Source organism: Fusarium poae, chromosome 3, assembly GCF_019609905.1.
Source record: "Fusarium poae strain DAOMC 252244 chromosome 3, whole genome shotgun sequence".
NCBI lineage: Eukaryota > Fungi > Ascomycota > Sordariomycetes > Hypocreales > Nectriaceae > Fusarium > Fusarium poae.
In genome coordinates this window covers 7,918,850-7,933,997 of record NC_058401.1, presented here as the reverse complement: position 1 = coordinate 7,933,997, position 15,148 = coordinate 7,918,850, and the positions used below count along the sequence as shown (strand labels likewise).

The window sequence follows — 15,148 nt, the reverse complement described above, 5'->3', positions numbered from 1 at the left end:
ATGTAAGACAATCGACCAGGCGCTATTTACTCCGTTGCATTGATTGCTTTCCCAGGATGATTTCCCAGAACGCCACTTGCCCAATTCTCTCCCTTGTTGATGTTCTCCTTTTAGACCATTTTAATTGTTCTACCATCCCTCTTTAGTCTCTTCTTTATAACAATGAGCAAAACACGTCAAAATGAAGCTATCAGTCTCTCGGTGGTCACTGATATTAAAAAGGTTATTACCTGCCAGTGTGATTATATTATTTTTCACTACTTTTTGCTATACCCTTCGCCCAATAGTAAGTGTCCGACCGCATCTGATTGTTCGACTCTGATCAAAAACCCTTGCGCTTTAGGATATTGTACGACTTGCCCAGATTCAGAGACCGACAGATAATCGCTTGTCTACAAAGACATCCAGACTACACTACCTGTTTCCCGCATCTGAACCCTCGTTGAACCTTTGCGTAAATATCATATCTGTACTCGCCAATCGATATCCAATCCCTTTTATACTTGTTACATTATTAGGTTATTTATCATTAAGCTTGTATCACAGTCCAGATTGCTAATCGGTCAGCAAAAACTTTCCACAGTCAAAAGAAATATACATAATTCACATCATGCACAATACCTGACCTCCTAATTTAACCATAAGAGCTGTTCAATGTAGGTGATAAATATTGCTATAGACTTAGTGATACCATATGCACAGTATGACTTTATCTCAACCGTCTTAAATATATCACCATGCAAAACCCTTCGGCCCTTTCTCTCCACCTACCCCCGAAGGACTCAATTTTAAGCTCAAGATAGTATGTATATGATGAGACTCCCAATCATTTCATGCAGAAATGAGATGCTCTGGAACAGTAGGATAAAGATATTACAGTAGATTAATCACGATTGTTAAGGCAATATTGAAAGTCTTACTTTGATTATTCAATATATCAGTGTCACTGAAATTCACAATCGTACTTGTTTTGTTGAATTGTTTCTCGGTGGCAGGTACGTATAGTAGTAGGGTTGTGGATTTAAGAAAATGTTAATGCATTATCTAACAGGGAGATTGTACCTTATCCCCTTTTCTTTATGTCCATGGTGATGCATCCCAATCAGGTGGGCTTTCTGGCCATCCATATCCTCTGGGACCGCATCCTAAACTTTCTCCTGAAGGATCTAGCCAATTATCAATTGCCAAAGAAGCTGCCTCTAGATCAAAAGATCGTGGCCAATTATGGTCACGATATACCTGCCTCACATATTGGATATCCAAGTCGGTCCCCCATTCTTCTTTTTGATTGTTGACCTCCTCCTCTGTAATCCTTCCGACATGCTCAGGGACATCCTCTGCTTCGATTGTAATCCTGCCTTTTCCAGGAATGAGCTTCAAGGTCTCGTACTTCTCCCTGAGATTTGCAAAGAAAGTTTCAACTGGAACAGCATCCAGCATATCGCCTGCATGGAAATCCTCAAAGATTTCACAATCTATAACATTCAACCACAGCTCACGGCCGAAGCTCTCATAACCTACAGCAATGCATACAACATCGCCATTATCCCTCAATTCTCCCTCCGATGACCAGAACTCCCAGTTCTTATAACGGCCTTTATGTCTCTCAAAGTCTTGTAGTGAAAAACCAGTGAGATCCACGAGTTTCGATTTGTAATGGATGTAAGATTTGCAGTTGCTGTCGAAATATGGTAAATGTCGGATCACCTCGATAGCGTAGTCGGATTTGTAGTGTCCACAAGACTCGGGTGTAATCTGTGGCCATCCAATAGGTGGGGGAATCTTGAGATGCGATTTATCATACGTGAGGGTGGTCATGAATGAATAAAAGTCAACAAATATAGCCTGAAGTTCTTTAGGTGTATATCGTGGCTCAGTAGTACCATCAGAGGCGTCTGATTCATCGTAAGATTCTTCACCTGATGAAGAAGGTGAAGGGATATCACCGTTGGTAGACATTTTTTTATGGTTGGTCAGTTCCAAGAAACATGAAGGACATGGATAGTGCGCAGGCTGGTATTTAAAGCAACGGTCGAGGTACTTTGCCATGGTGTGGTGGAGCATGGCTACCATTTGGTTAGTTGCCGGGCGATTTAAAATAAGACATGGTTGGTGCCGCAACCAAAAGTCCTACTAACCTACGCTAGGTAGGTACGTACATTACTCGCTGATTCACCGAGAGGACCAACGAAGCAAGTGTACAGGGATTAAAAAGATTCGTGTAATATTCAGTACACGTTTCTATTTACAACAACTCGACAGTAATCGTATCACTTGAATACTGTATAAAACAAAATATCTAACCTAAACTCATCTACTGCGTTCGCCCTCCCTCCTTTTCCATACACTAGTTACATACAACTGCGTCGTTACATGCAAAAATCTCAGTCTCCGTTCGACCCCTTTACGTAAGGCTGTGAGTAGTCCCACTTTGGTCCCGGCCCATTTGGCCCTGCTGGGTTTTTGTCATACCATTCGTCCAGTGACAAAAGCGCAAAACCGGGGTCACCCACAAGTAGTGAGTCGGGCAAACATGGATTAGAGGCCAACCCAGCATCTGGCTTTGGGTTGTTCTCATGCTCATAAGCCAGCGAGAACTCAGGCCGCACATTAATGTCAATTTCCAGCATCATGACTTCTTTGTTCGGTGCTGGGTAGGTTGACTGTTTGTTCTTGCCACGCTTGATAAGGTCCCACAACTCAGCGTCGGTTAGCGTCATCAGTGCGTCCCTGAAGCAAACACCTTTCCACATTTCTGCAGCCCCTCCATTGTCACTTGCTGGCAAGTACCTGATCCGCTGGCCTCGTCTGTCTTTTCCACCATACAGCCAAAATGGATCGCGCCTCGACATCAGGTATGCTGGAGGGTACTCGTCCATCTGACAGCCTTTTTGGTACTTCCGCACAGAAGCCTCTTTCCAGTCTTGGTGATGTTCCTTCTTGTAGACATTAGTTGCATGGCCATTCAGGCGATATGTTGGCGTTGCGGCTTCTGGTGGGCATGTAATAGTTGACCATGATGGGTTGTTCTTGATGGCAGAGCTGTAGTGATAGCAGGCTTGGTCCCATCTTGCCTCGCATGTGCGTGTCACGGGGAGTGGTTGGGCATTTGCCGAGTACGTCAATGACGTGACGATCAAGTCTCTGACCTGGGTGTCGGAGTTTCTATCGCAGCTCATAATCCGCAATGTGTTCTTGCCACCGCCGAGTCTCACCGTTGCCCTGTTAGGCCTCACGCTGCAGCGCTTAGGCTTGGTAATGCCGCCGCCCTTGTTCTTCTTAGGCTTCGACTGCTTCGGTGGCTTGGTAGCGGCTCTTGGATTACCTTCATCGCCCTTCTTACCGCTACCTTTCTTGAAGTTCTTCGGTATCTTGAAGCTTGTACGACCCGTCGGTACACTATTCAAGATATCAAAAATCTGCTTGATCTCGTCGGGGACAAGGTCTGTTCCACCGCAGCCGCTGAACCACCATGCAAAAGCATCCTCCGGTTTCTCGTCCTCAGGGTAGATGTACGCAAGAGTTTGAGCTGCTGTCGCCGCCATATCTATAAACTGTTAGCAGAGGGCCTTCTAAATTTCTACAGAGTAAGTCATACCTAGACCTGCATCAAGCGCCTTGCCAGGGCCAGGAATGAAGGACGTTCCGACATCAAGAACAAACTTCAACGACGACATAAGGATATAACATCCGATCTGAGCAATAACGGGCAGAGCATCAATGACGGTATCCGCAAAGTAATTGACAAGGAAGTTGTCGCAGTTGCATTCTCCTGGAGCGACCATATCGGATGAATAAGGAGCTTTTCTCCATGGGATCTCTTCGTCAAGAGGGAACAAACCTACACACCCGTAATTCGACGTTCGACCTTCTTTCTCAGCCTCATCTAGTAGTGGCTGGCAAATATTCTTGCATGGAAGTAAGCTGTCGTCGCCTTGGGTCACATCTTGGTAGATGAAACACTTGTGCGCATTCTGCCACCTAACATCGGTATAGTTGTATGAGTTAGGTTGATCGTCCCACGAGGGCTCTTCATCCTCGTCCTCTTCATCCTCATCGTCGTTCTTGCGCTCCGTCTCAGTGGTACACGTGTCGTTGGGACAAAAGCCGTACTTGCAGGCAAAGCGACATAGGCGATTCATGTCAGCGTCTTCCTCATCAAACGCTCGAGCATTCTTGCTTTTGTCTTCCCCTGGCAACTTTTTTAAAGGTCCAAAGTCGGTACAAGTGCAAAGAGATTCAGGGCAGAATCCATAGCTGCAGGTGAACGAGCACAAAAACCCGGTATTGTCGGTTTCGTCACGACCCAAGATACAGCCTTCGCCAGAGTCTGGCCTTTTGACAGGGGCATCAAAGTCGGCATCGGTGAACTTCTGCAAGTCCACAGCCCAGTCAATGCTACCACCAAAGTTCAACCCTTTCCACGTTGCGCGTCTTGAGTCTTTGGTCTTCGGTGTCATGTAGCTAATGTAGTCGCCTGTCGGATAGCACGTCAGCGAGAACAAGGTAACGTACGAACAACCCGCTTACCTCTGTAGAGCATTATGTCTGATTCTGAAACGCTGTCGTGGAATATCTTCAATCCATCGACACCCTTTCTGAGGATTTCCATGATCTCGGCAAAAGCCAGATACCCTCCGGTCTTGGTACATCTGCCAGGAGTTGCATCGGACTCAATCCTAGAGCCCGTGAACTCGCAGTCAGGCTTCCAGCAACCATCTTGCGCCATGTGAAAGGATCTTCCGTAGCTAGCTTCACCAACAAATACCTTGTTGTTTGGGACGCCGGCCTTGGTGACTGGATATGTGTGTTAGCGGCATTCTTTATGTAAAGGGTTGGTAGTTGAAACTCACTCATAGATAATGCGTTATTTGTCTCAGTCAGATTAACTAAAGGATAAATGCTGATTAGCAAGACAGGCATATAAGCGTCGCTGAGTCAAGTGGCATACCGTGGCTTCTTATACACTTCCCAGAATCGCATTGATCATAAGCATTTGGGTTACCATAATCCCACTGTCCGTGTAGATCGTAAGTCATGTAGACAATATAATCCACGACTTCCGCGATTTTGTCAATGGGAAACGCTTTCAGATACCAGTACGATGCCGGGGCAGCAATGGAAACTAGCTTGTTCGAGTCCATTTTTCTGCGCAGAACAGTAAGAAATCGCAGGTAGTTGAGACCATCTTGCTTCTGCCCAATGGGTTTGCCATCAACCTCGATGTCTGGAGCCTAGCAGATCCAAGTTAGTTTCGGATTTTTCAACGTGCTTTCACTAGCCAAACACTCACGCCAGGGTATTCCCAATCAATATCAATGCCGTCAATCCCCTCTTCGTCTGCAAACTTGGCAAGATTCGTTGCGAAAGTCTCTCGGTTGTTGATGATAGCCGAACGCATGATGTTGTACTTACCAGGGGCGGTTGAGTCAGCCCATCCACCTAAAGCGAAAAACAAAAAGATCGCGTTAGTGTTCAGGACTGCACAGTTTCGCAAGAAGACCACGTACCTAAAGAGACAATTCGCTTCGCTTTGAGCTTCTTAAAATCCGCCCACTGACTTTTGCCTTCCTTGATCACTGGCTTCCAGGTAGTAGGATCAATTGACGCAAACGCCCAGTGGATGTGAGTATATGAACCATCTGTATTGGCATCCTTCGCTTTCAGCCAGAGGCAATCGCGATCCAAACCGTACGCCTCATAATAGCCAATTCGCTGAAATTCCGATGGAGGACCAGAATTCTGCTTGATCTTGTTGCCACAATTCGAGACACACGTTGTCTGAAAGCCCTTCTTTTTCGAGCCAGGACCACCACCTTCAGGTGCATGGTCTGCACAATGGGCGGGGAAGACACCGCAGAAGCCCCAATTGCTGCAACAAGCTTTCAACGGGCAAGGATTCAGATCTGCAATCGAGATGGACTTGTTCGTTGGAGCCTTCGTACCAGGTACCAAAGGTCCACACTCTGCGCCCTCTTGTGGTGGAGGCATTGGAGGATTTCCCGGGCCAAGACACATGTTGTAGCCAACAAGTAAATCTTTGCAATCAGTCCAAGCCCATGTCTTGCCCTTGTTGAACTTTTCAAGGTCTGCAACTGTGACTCCAGCCTTTTTCGCCAAAGCTGCACAATTATCACGATCCTTGATAAGATGGGTTGCGCATGTCCCATCTGCGCCGGGCTTGGGAGGCTCTGGTTTGTATGGATCACCAGAAGAGCAACAGACGTAGTCGCCCTCTTGCAAGGTTGCGCACAGGTTTTTCTGAGGATTGTATTTCAGAAAGTCTGCACCACGAATGTTGCATCGAGCAGCAAGCGCAGCGCAGCTATCGCCCGACTCAACTTGTATGTGTTTGCATGTAGCTCTTTTGCTCAGGACATTGCCCAACAATCGAGCGCTAATGCTCTTCGGTGTGGGGGTTGGAGTAGATATGGGAGTTGCAGAGTCATCTGTAATGTCCTCAAACCCTTCCATACCAACAATGTCAAACAACTTGACACCTGAGATGCGCTTGGCCAATAATGACGCCCCATTTGCACAGTTTCCTTGGCTCCATTCCAAAAGTTGTTTTTGGACTTTGTGCAGTTTCCCGTCTTTGTTTATGGAGATACCAAAAACCTGTTCAGGCCTGCTTCTGCCATTACAAAACTCGACAGTCATGCGCTCAGAGGATGCTCCAGTAGAACGAATCTTCTTTTGTACTGCCGCGATAGCTGACTTCGCAGTCGGCTTTCCAAGACCTGTACCTATGAAGATACCAACGATTGTCTTCTGATGGTAGGAAAAAAGGAAATTCTCGTCGCAATTGTCTTGCACTTCGAAGAACCTTTCCAGACCTTCAAGAAGTTTGAGAGTCCGAGAACTCTCGGTCTTGTCTCCACTTTCAACTGAGCGAAGTTGGACATCAGAGGGTTCTCCATCGATAGCACAGGCCGCAGCAGTCTTCAGAGAACCACCCTGATACAGCTTTGATGACTTTTTAGGGTTCTCTAGGCGGGTCTGAGACGTTGCTCTAAGACCTGTTGAGTTTGACCCGTAAGTACAACTGCGGATGACAATAGTTGAGTCTGGGTTGTCCACAGGTTGTGAGACCGAAAGTTGGAGAAGCATAGGCTCCTTGCATCTTTCAAGTCTTCCAGGAGATAGGTATGGAATCCAACTATGAGGGTTCGAAAAGTCGGCACAGGGAAGAGGGCAGTCATGTTGATCAGGATAATAGGTATCAATATCGCCAATTGGAGACGGATCATCCTCATACACAGGATCGACGGAGCTGGAGCCGTCAGTCTTAATAGCAGACCGCACAACACTCGCCCCTAAGACCATCAAGGTCCAAAACGACCTTGAGGGCAACAGCATAGCTGTAAAAAATGATTTCCAAAGAGTGACAGTAAGGTAGGTGATGGAAGGAATTAACAAAAATGGTGATGAATTTTCCCCAGAGGAATGAATGCGAGTATAGCAGAAGCCGGATTCGGGAGAGCTTTACAGCGTTGGAGCCCGAGGGAAGAGGGAAATCTGTTATGTTAATAGATCTATCAAAGAGAAAGGTTCGTAGACCATATTTTCGACCGTGTTGAAAGCGGGACTTTGTCGTTGTGATAGATCAGCACGCGAATCAATATCCGAGGCACCGAATCAAGGGCCTAAGCTACATAGGAATAACACACCCCGTGTGGCAAGTATCCTTTTGCATCACAGGGTCAACGAGACGCAGGGTCCAAGTACATAACGGGCATGCTATCCATACTCACACATCCGATGCGGGTCAAGGTACCCATTCGTGTTGGTTGTCGATGTTGGTTCACCCTTGAAGATGCCCGAGCACTGTTTAATCGGAGACAGGAACATATTCTCATCTCTTGGGGGGAACACCAATCCCGATGATTTCATCCTCCGACACGATACATATATTGGTATTGGTCAGCGACTTGGTTCCGTATGGCAAAGAGTTCTTGAGTTCTATTTTATAACGCTGGAATAGATGGTTAACATCAATGATATGTGACATTGAACAGTGAAGACGCTTCCGGCGGTACATACTACAAAAGTACATGTGATAGATGGAAAAGTTAGACCCCTACAAGTACCAATTCACGCGAGACTACTCCATAAACCTTGTCACTTTTGCCTCGTCGCTAGGATGGGTCCTAGTCTAACTACTATAGTAGTTGTCAATGAAACCGTTTTCTGCCCTAGTTCGGGTGTTCGAAGGTCACTGTTATAGTTACTCCTTTGTCAAGAATATGCTGCTGTGTTTTCACCGGACTTTGAAACAACAGATTTTATCACGACTTTCCCCTTACGGTAGAATGACCCGCTATACAGGGTAATAAAAATTCATTCCTCGGCTGTCGGCTGTCAGCCGTCGTGTAATCTCTTCTCTCCACAGTGTTGGTACCCCCATGTTTGAAAACAAAGGTTCGCTACTAGTCATGCTAGTTTACTAATGCATAATCCCGTTAAGGTTAATGTAAAGCGGTCTACGCCGAGCTAGCTGACTTAAATTACTCGGTCCGTTTTTGACAGTTAACACCGGTGGGGCGCTGAGCGGACAGTGACATTCTATTTGAACCGCGAGACGCGAAGGAGAAAAACCAGGAGAACCTCGGCACCTTTACAAATTCCTTTTTGTTTATTCTCTTCATTCAATCAACTTCTGTGTCTTGCCCTTTTTCTCCTTACAAGGCTACATTCCTTCTCTTCAAACTAGAGAATAAACACCAGTCTTTTCTATCATTACTTTACTCAACATGAAGTCCACATCAGCTTTCATTCTTCAAATGAGCGTTGTCTCGGCTTCCATCTTTGATACAATCCTACCTACGACTCAGGGAACTATCACCAGTGACCCCTGGCGATGTTATACTCACACATTCGAGTCATTTTTTGACGTACCTAAACCGACAGGAGCACTTTTCGACGCCTTGGTTGACCACGGTGATGAGATGCAGAAGGGTTGCAAGTCGACTTTGACTGATGCTATGGGAATGCGGGTCTGCACATTCCCCCCTCACTCTGAGTTGTGTGACTTCACGAAATTCGCACCTTCTAGCCTTTTGACTGAGTACTCGTCTTACGGCAGTATTGCTTCGTCATGGTGGGCGGAACACAGCTCTGAGGCTGTGGAGTACGCTGAGTACTGCCCCAACCGATGGTTCAGAGCCATGACTTCCTTGCCTCATGGTGCTGTCTGGCTAAACGACACCATCGCCTTTGCGGGCTGCCATGCCGCGGCACATGCTTCCGGGGAGCCGAAGACCAATTTGGAGACCACTGCAACTGCTGAACCAAGCGTTGCTCAAACTGGTGCCACGGCTACTGCTTCCAACACTGGAAACTTGGACGGTGTTGCTGGTGCCACGGCTACTGCTTCCGACACTGGAAGCTTGAACGGTATTGCTGGAAAGCGAGATGATATGGGTATGTGGCTGGTTGCGGGAACAGGACTGGCTGCTGTTGCTGCTAACACTCTGCTGTAGATATTTAGAAAGACTTTACTTTCTTCTCCTCTCTTTACCGCTGCTGTCACACGGAACGGATTACATGTTACATTCTATATTAAATATTTATAAGTAAAGCTTAACTATAAGCTTATTGCTCTTGTCTGACTTATTTCTCCCATTATAAACTTGATTAATTACAAGGGGATGAGTTTACTTAATCTCTGTCAATTGTATTAGTGACTCACTGGTCTGGCTACAGTGTGGCGGGAGTGCATTGATGCTTGATATCTGTTGCCCTACTCTGTACAGATCGGACTGCCTTGGCCGTCCACTTGTAAGATTACCCCCTCTAATGTACAGAGTAGTTGAGCAATTCCTTGTAACACCAGACAACCATCATGCGAAATTTTCATAAAAAACGCACTTTCAATCGCGCCAGCCCACGTGTTTATGATCGTCGGAGATAAAATGCATTTTCAGGGTTGTTTCGCGACCCAGCGCTAAAGTTGCTATCACTCACACTAAAACAGCCAAGAAACGGAAACAAATGAGGCGGAATCCTAATCCTTGCTTCACTCAATGGATCCTTGAAATTTCCCCACTGCTAGACTGTGTTCAAAATGTTGATAGTCATGTCATTGCCGGGATTACCCCTTATCATGGGGATTGTAAAAAGTCTGATCTGACCCAATACCAGCTTTGTGTCTATTGATCGAGGTTTTGACAACCATAGTTCGTATCAGTACTTTTGAAAGTCAGGAATCTTCTAAAAATCATCGAGCCCCTGAGAACATGCATTAAACGACAAGATAGCGATAGTATAGGTTGGAATCCCTCACATTGTGGGAAGTAGACTCATACCCTATAGTCGAAATCAAGTTGAACGGCGCGCGGAGACTCATAATTGGGCTGGAAATACAGACTACCCACAATAATGTTAGTAAATGGAACAGTTGGACCTGTTTCATGCCAAGATTTAAAGTGCCGAGAGTAATTAACTACTTCTGGGCATCCATGAAGCTCTCAGACAGTTGCTGACAAACGCCAAGCTTATTCATTCGACCAAACCGACCTATCTTCTACTTTATATGGTTGAGAGATAGAACCAACACAGACTCACCCTTGCAATTGACGACCAACAACATCCGTTCTCTTCATTTCACCTGAGACTCTCCACAAAAGATGTTCTTGGTGGAGCTTTTTATCTAGTAGTTGTGGAGATCGGAATGTCCCGAGGCGGCTAACCGAATGTGACCTGATAGAGATATTATGTAAAAATTCAGTTCACGTGCATGTCACTGATACATGAGGACTGTCCTGGCTCAATCAAGGGTTACCCTCACAACTGAAAGGGTCTAATAGTCCGTAGTCTCCGCTAGTGTCGGACGCCCTTTCGACAAACACCATATATGCATGTATGTTGCCAAATGGCGTAGGGGGTCGGTGGTCTAGCGGTTAGTGGTCACCGGGCTTAGCCAACGGCTTATCCTCTGAGCCGAAGGTAGTAGGTTTAAATCTTACGACTCCTAAATTTACTAACGTACATGATAAGCGGGTGCAACAGACAAGCGAGTGCAACACAACATCACAACATCTCAGATAGAAATAGCAATAAAAACACAACAGACTATTAATTAAGTAAAATTAATCGCTATATTCTTCCATAGACATAGCGACAAGTATCTGACAGGTCCTTGCATTATGTCCTGTCTTGCCGCACGCTCCACAGCGCCTTTCCTTCATTCGCGGAGGCCCTCCTTGACCACCACTTCTCGATGGTCCAGCCACCGCCTGCGCATCAACATCCGTTTGATCAATTACTTGCCTTCCTTCCTCTACTGTCATCACCCCTCCTTTCTGTAGCCGGGTTCTTTTTGCCCTCCGCCGCCGGCTTAGTATCTTATTTGCCTGTTCAAGATCTTGGACCCTGGCCTCTAATAAGGCAACCTTATGCATAACTATCTTTGTTCCCTTGGAAGAAGACCTCAATGCTTCTAGAATTGACTCTGGAGAGCTACTTTTATGCCTTTTGATTCTCTTTTCAAGATATTCAAGCTGAGAGTCGGCTTCAAGGATAGTCTTTGGGGTCTTTGAGACCCAAGGGGTCGAGGGGCTAACTACCTCCTCCACAGGCGTTGGAGTCCGCAGCTGCACATCGAGCTTCGAGATTACACTTTCTGGGTCGAGAGGAGCAAGTCCGGCTCCTCTAAAGGCTGCTTTAATATTTTTCTCTGTCATTGTGGCCTGGTAGGCGGTGTAAAAAGCCGGCAAGAACTCGGTTTTGGAAATGTGGGTTACGGAGCATCTGATCAAATGCTCGATTTCTCGCCCGTAAGCCTTCTTAAGCAGGCCAAAGCACCCGACATCAAGAGGCTGCAGCAGATGAGACGAATGAGGCGGTATACAAAGCGTGATGATTTTATTTGCCTTGCAATATCTCTCAAAGTCGACCGAGTGGTGACTTTGGTGTCCGTCGAGGATCAGGAGACGATAGCGATTCTTTGATTGCTTGGTAGTACACCGGTCGAAGTGCTTTAGCCACTCGAGGCCTATCTCGTTATCTGTCCAGCCATTAGGACTCGTCGCAATAGCCCAATCGCCCGGGAGGTTGCTTTCTCGGTACCAGTGGGCGAGGTGATATTGGCCCGCACCTATGATGAACGGCGGGATCGCTTGGCCCTCGGCATTGATCGCCTGAATGACTGTAATCCATTCCCGGTTTCCAGGCTGCACTGATTTTGGTCTTCCACGCCTTTCAGCACCTGTGACGACCATTCCGCTCGCAATAACGCCCATCATAAAGCCAGTCTCGTCAAAGTTATAGATTTCATCAGGTCGGATGCCATACTTCGCAATTACATTTGCTACGAGCCTAAACCAGTTGCGAATAATGGTCGGATCTTCACATTTGGCTCTCTGGTAGTCATATTTACGGGGGAAATGCGTCTTGAGGTCTTTGTGTCGCTTGACGAAGTTAGAGGCCCAGCGCTTGCCGACAGGCGGCGTCTCGCGGTCGGCGAGCAATCGGTTAGCCATCTCCTCAACACAACGCAGTCGCGGGGGAAACCCTCGCGAATCCAGATCGAGAATGAACTGAACTATGATCTGTTCTTCTAGATCAGATAGTTTGCGTGATTTTGGGATAGAATCACGCGTAGAAAGGATACCCTTCTGTCGGCGATATAAAGTCCAATAACGGACCTGGTAGATGCCTGCGGCGCGTCGGAGACTTAATTTTGGGTCATTTTGAAGGGCACGAAGTGCAAGAAGAATCCTAGCCTCAATATTTGGGTCTGGCATATTTGGTGGTTGAAAATTAATTGATTAAGTTGAGAAGATGTAAATTGCGGGATTTTTTGTTGCACTCGCTTGTCTGTTGCACCCGCTTATCATGTACGTTAGCCATTAGAGGAAAAAAAGAGATTCCTAATTAGGTTACTAGCTTACTAGCTAAGCTAGGCCTAATTAAGAAGCCTATTATAAATAATCCTAGGGAGGGTTTTTAAGGGGCTATTATATATTATCTTTACTATATATCTTAATATATTAAGGAGGGTTTTAATTTATTAGATAATTTTCCCTACTTAAAAATAGCCCTAGATTTTCTCTACCTCAGTAGCTAGCTTGCCTACTAGCTAGAATACCTAAGAGCAGGGTCAATGAAAGCTTAATTATACACGCCAAACGGCGTAAAACAGCCAGGGACTGACACATTGAAGAGTTAAGCCCGGCTTGCCAGTCACAAACTGACAGACTGTGGTGTAGAGATATTATAGAAATTGCCAAGAGAATAGCGAAAAGAACCAACTAGAGTCTTTATATTTTTTCTGTTTTAACAAGCTTAAAAGCCTCTATGTTCCATTCTTTAGACAGTGCAACTTCTGCCAGGTCAATAGTTTCTCGTTTTTCATTCCATCATGATACGCCTCATCCAGCTCGTAACATTTGCTGGGCTCTTGCAAGAGAGTCTCAGTGGAGTTATCGACCGACACACCCGTCGAGACTCATTTCCAAAGTTTCCACATGATGAGAGGACAACCACAGATTGTACCTGGTGGTTTGATATGAATGAGCCAATATCTTGCAATCAACTGTTAGAGGATAACGTCATTACTATTGATCAATTCCGTCGATGGGTTCGTTGCTTTATCTCAAGTTTGAACACGAAACATGGCTGACAATGTTTATCACACAGAACCCTACCATCACTGCCGAGTGCGGAGGTATGGCTGTAGGCAATTCGTATTGTGTCGAAGCCTGGTTTGAGTCAATCCCTCAGCCTCAGCCTGGGACCTCTGCAAAACCAACTGCTACTAAGCCTACGCAGGGCACGCCGGTCAAACCCACTAACGGTAGGCTTCAATACGAGTGGCGTCTCACACAGAATATTAACAGAATGTAGGGGTCAAGACACCCGAGCCACTTCAACCAGATGTTGTTAGCAATTGCAAAACATTTCACTTCGTTCAGAAAGGCGAAACTTGCTCTTCAATCGCGGTGAAGAATAAGATCTCCCTCTCAAAGTTTCTGGAATGGAACTCCGAGGCTCAGTCAGACTGCTCTGGCCTCTGGTCGGATGCATGGGCTTGCGTTATGACACTTGACTACAAGGAAAATAATAACACACCAACACCTTCGCCAACCACGCCATCAAACGGGTAAGAAACTGCAGCATTTCCCCTTTAGTTTGTTCTTCGTTAATGTACCTTTCCAGCATCAATACTCCCCAGCCCACACAACTTATTCTCGCCGACAATTGCAACAAATTCTATTTTGTAAAGTCAGGAGAAAGCTGCGCATATCTTGCTTCCAAATATTCCATCACCAAATCTGAATTTCTAAAGTGGAATCCGTCAGTTGAGAGTGACTGTGGTGGCTTGTGGGCTGAAGCCTGGGCGTGTGTCTCGGTGATCGGCCACCAAAAGCCGTCGACTACTGCCAAGCCAACAGCCACTGCAAAGCCTTCAGCAACAAATAACGTACCAACGCCCGTTCAGGCCGGGATTGCCGAGGGATGCAACAAATACCATCTCGTGCAGAAGACCACGACTTGTGACTCGATTGAGAAGCATTACACTCTTCCATTTGCCACCTTCTTTAAGTGGAATCCTTCAGTGGGAAATAACTGCCAGTCCCTGTTGGCTGGATACTATGTCTGTGTAAGCGTTACTGGTTGGACACCGACCCCCACAACCGGCAACAACGGAGTCGAGACGCCTCTACCCATACAGAACGGAATGACCAGCTCGTGCAACAAGTTTCACCTCATTTCCAAGACAACGACATGTTCATCAATCGAGTCATACTACAAGATCGACATGACGGATTTCATGAAGTGGAATACTGCTATCAACCGATCGTGTACTAACCTGTTGGCTGGTTACAATGTGTGCATTGGGGTTATTGGACAGAAGCCAAAGCCTAGCCCGACTACTCCCGCTGGTGTACAGACCCCATCACCTGTCCAGACAAACATGGTCAAAGGCTGTAAGAAGTTTCATCTTATCAAGCCAACGACTACATGCGCATCTATTCAGAATTACTATAAGATCTCTTGGGCCAATCTATATAAATGGAATCCCGCTATTGGATCTGCATGTACCTTGTTGTGGGAGAAGTACTGGGTGTGTGTGGCTGCTTGAGTAGCCAAAGTGGTGTGGGGAAATTTAGAAGGCGAGAACATAGTTAATTAGAGAGAAGAC

General features: G+C 46.2%; 4 protein-coding genes across 4 annotated transcripts; 2 read left to right on the top strand and 2 right to left on the bottom strand.

Annotated features, from left to right (window-relative positions):
• Positions 1–1,077: 1,077 nt before the first annotated feature.
• On the bottom strand, positions 1,078–1,959 carry FPOAC1_010094 (uncharacterized protein; the record flags this gene model as incomplete). The annotated part of the gene is made up of 1 exon (XM_044854490.1): positions 1,078–1,959. The coding sequence occupies one exon, from the start codon at positions 1,957–1,959 to the stop codon at positions 1,078–1,080; it is 882 nt and encodes a 293-aa protein (XP_044707160.1).
• Positions 1,960–2,384: 425 nt separating this feature from the next.
• Positions 2,385–7,359, bottom strand: FPOAC1_010093 (uncharacterized protein; the record flags this gene model as incomplete). The annotated part of the gene is made up of 7 exons (XM_044854489.1): positions 2,385–3,547; positions 3,599–4,477; positions 4,531–4,797; positions 4,854–4,889; positions 4,952–5,234; positions 5,294–5,442; positions 5,511–7,359. The coding sequence occupies 7 exons, from the start codon at positions 7,357–7,359 to the stop codon at positions 2,385–2,387; spliced, it is 4,626 nt and encodes a 1,541-aa protein (XP_044707159.1).
• Positions 7,360–8,753: 1,394 nt separating this feature from the next.
• On the top strand, positions 8,754–9,490 carry FPOAC1_010092 (uncharacterized protein; the record flags this gene model as incomplete). Its single annotated transcript, XM_044854488.1, has 2 exons — positions 8,754–9,423; positions 9,483–9,490. The coding sequence occupies 2 exons, from the start codon at positions 8,754–8,756 to the stop codon at positions 9,488–9,490; spliced, it is 678 nt and encodes a 225-aa protein (XP_044707158.1).
• A 3,873-nt stretch (positions 9,491–13,363) lies between these two features.
• On the top strand, positions 13,364–15,088 carry FPOAC1_010091 (uncharacterized protein; the record flags this gene model as incomplete). The annotated part of the gene is made up of 4 exons (XM_044854487.1): positions 13,364–13,582; positions 13,642–13,798; positions 13,849–14,104; positions 14,161–15,088. The coding sequence occupies 4 exons, from the start codon at positions 13,364–13,366 to the stop codon at positions 15,086–15,088; spliced, it is 1,560 nt and encodes a 519-aa protein (XP_044707157.1).
• Between the last annotated feature and the right edge of the window lie 60 nt (positions 15,089–15,148).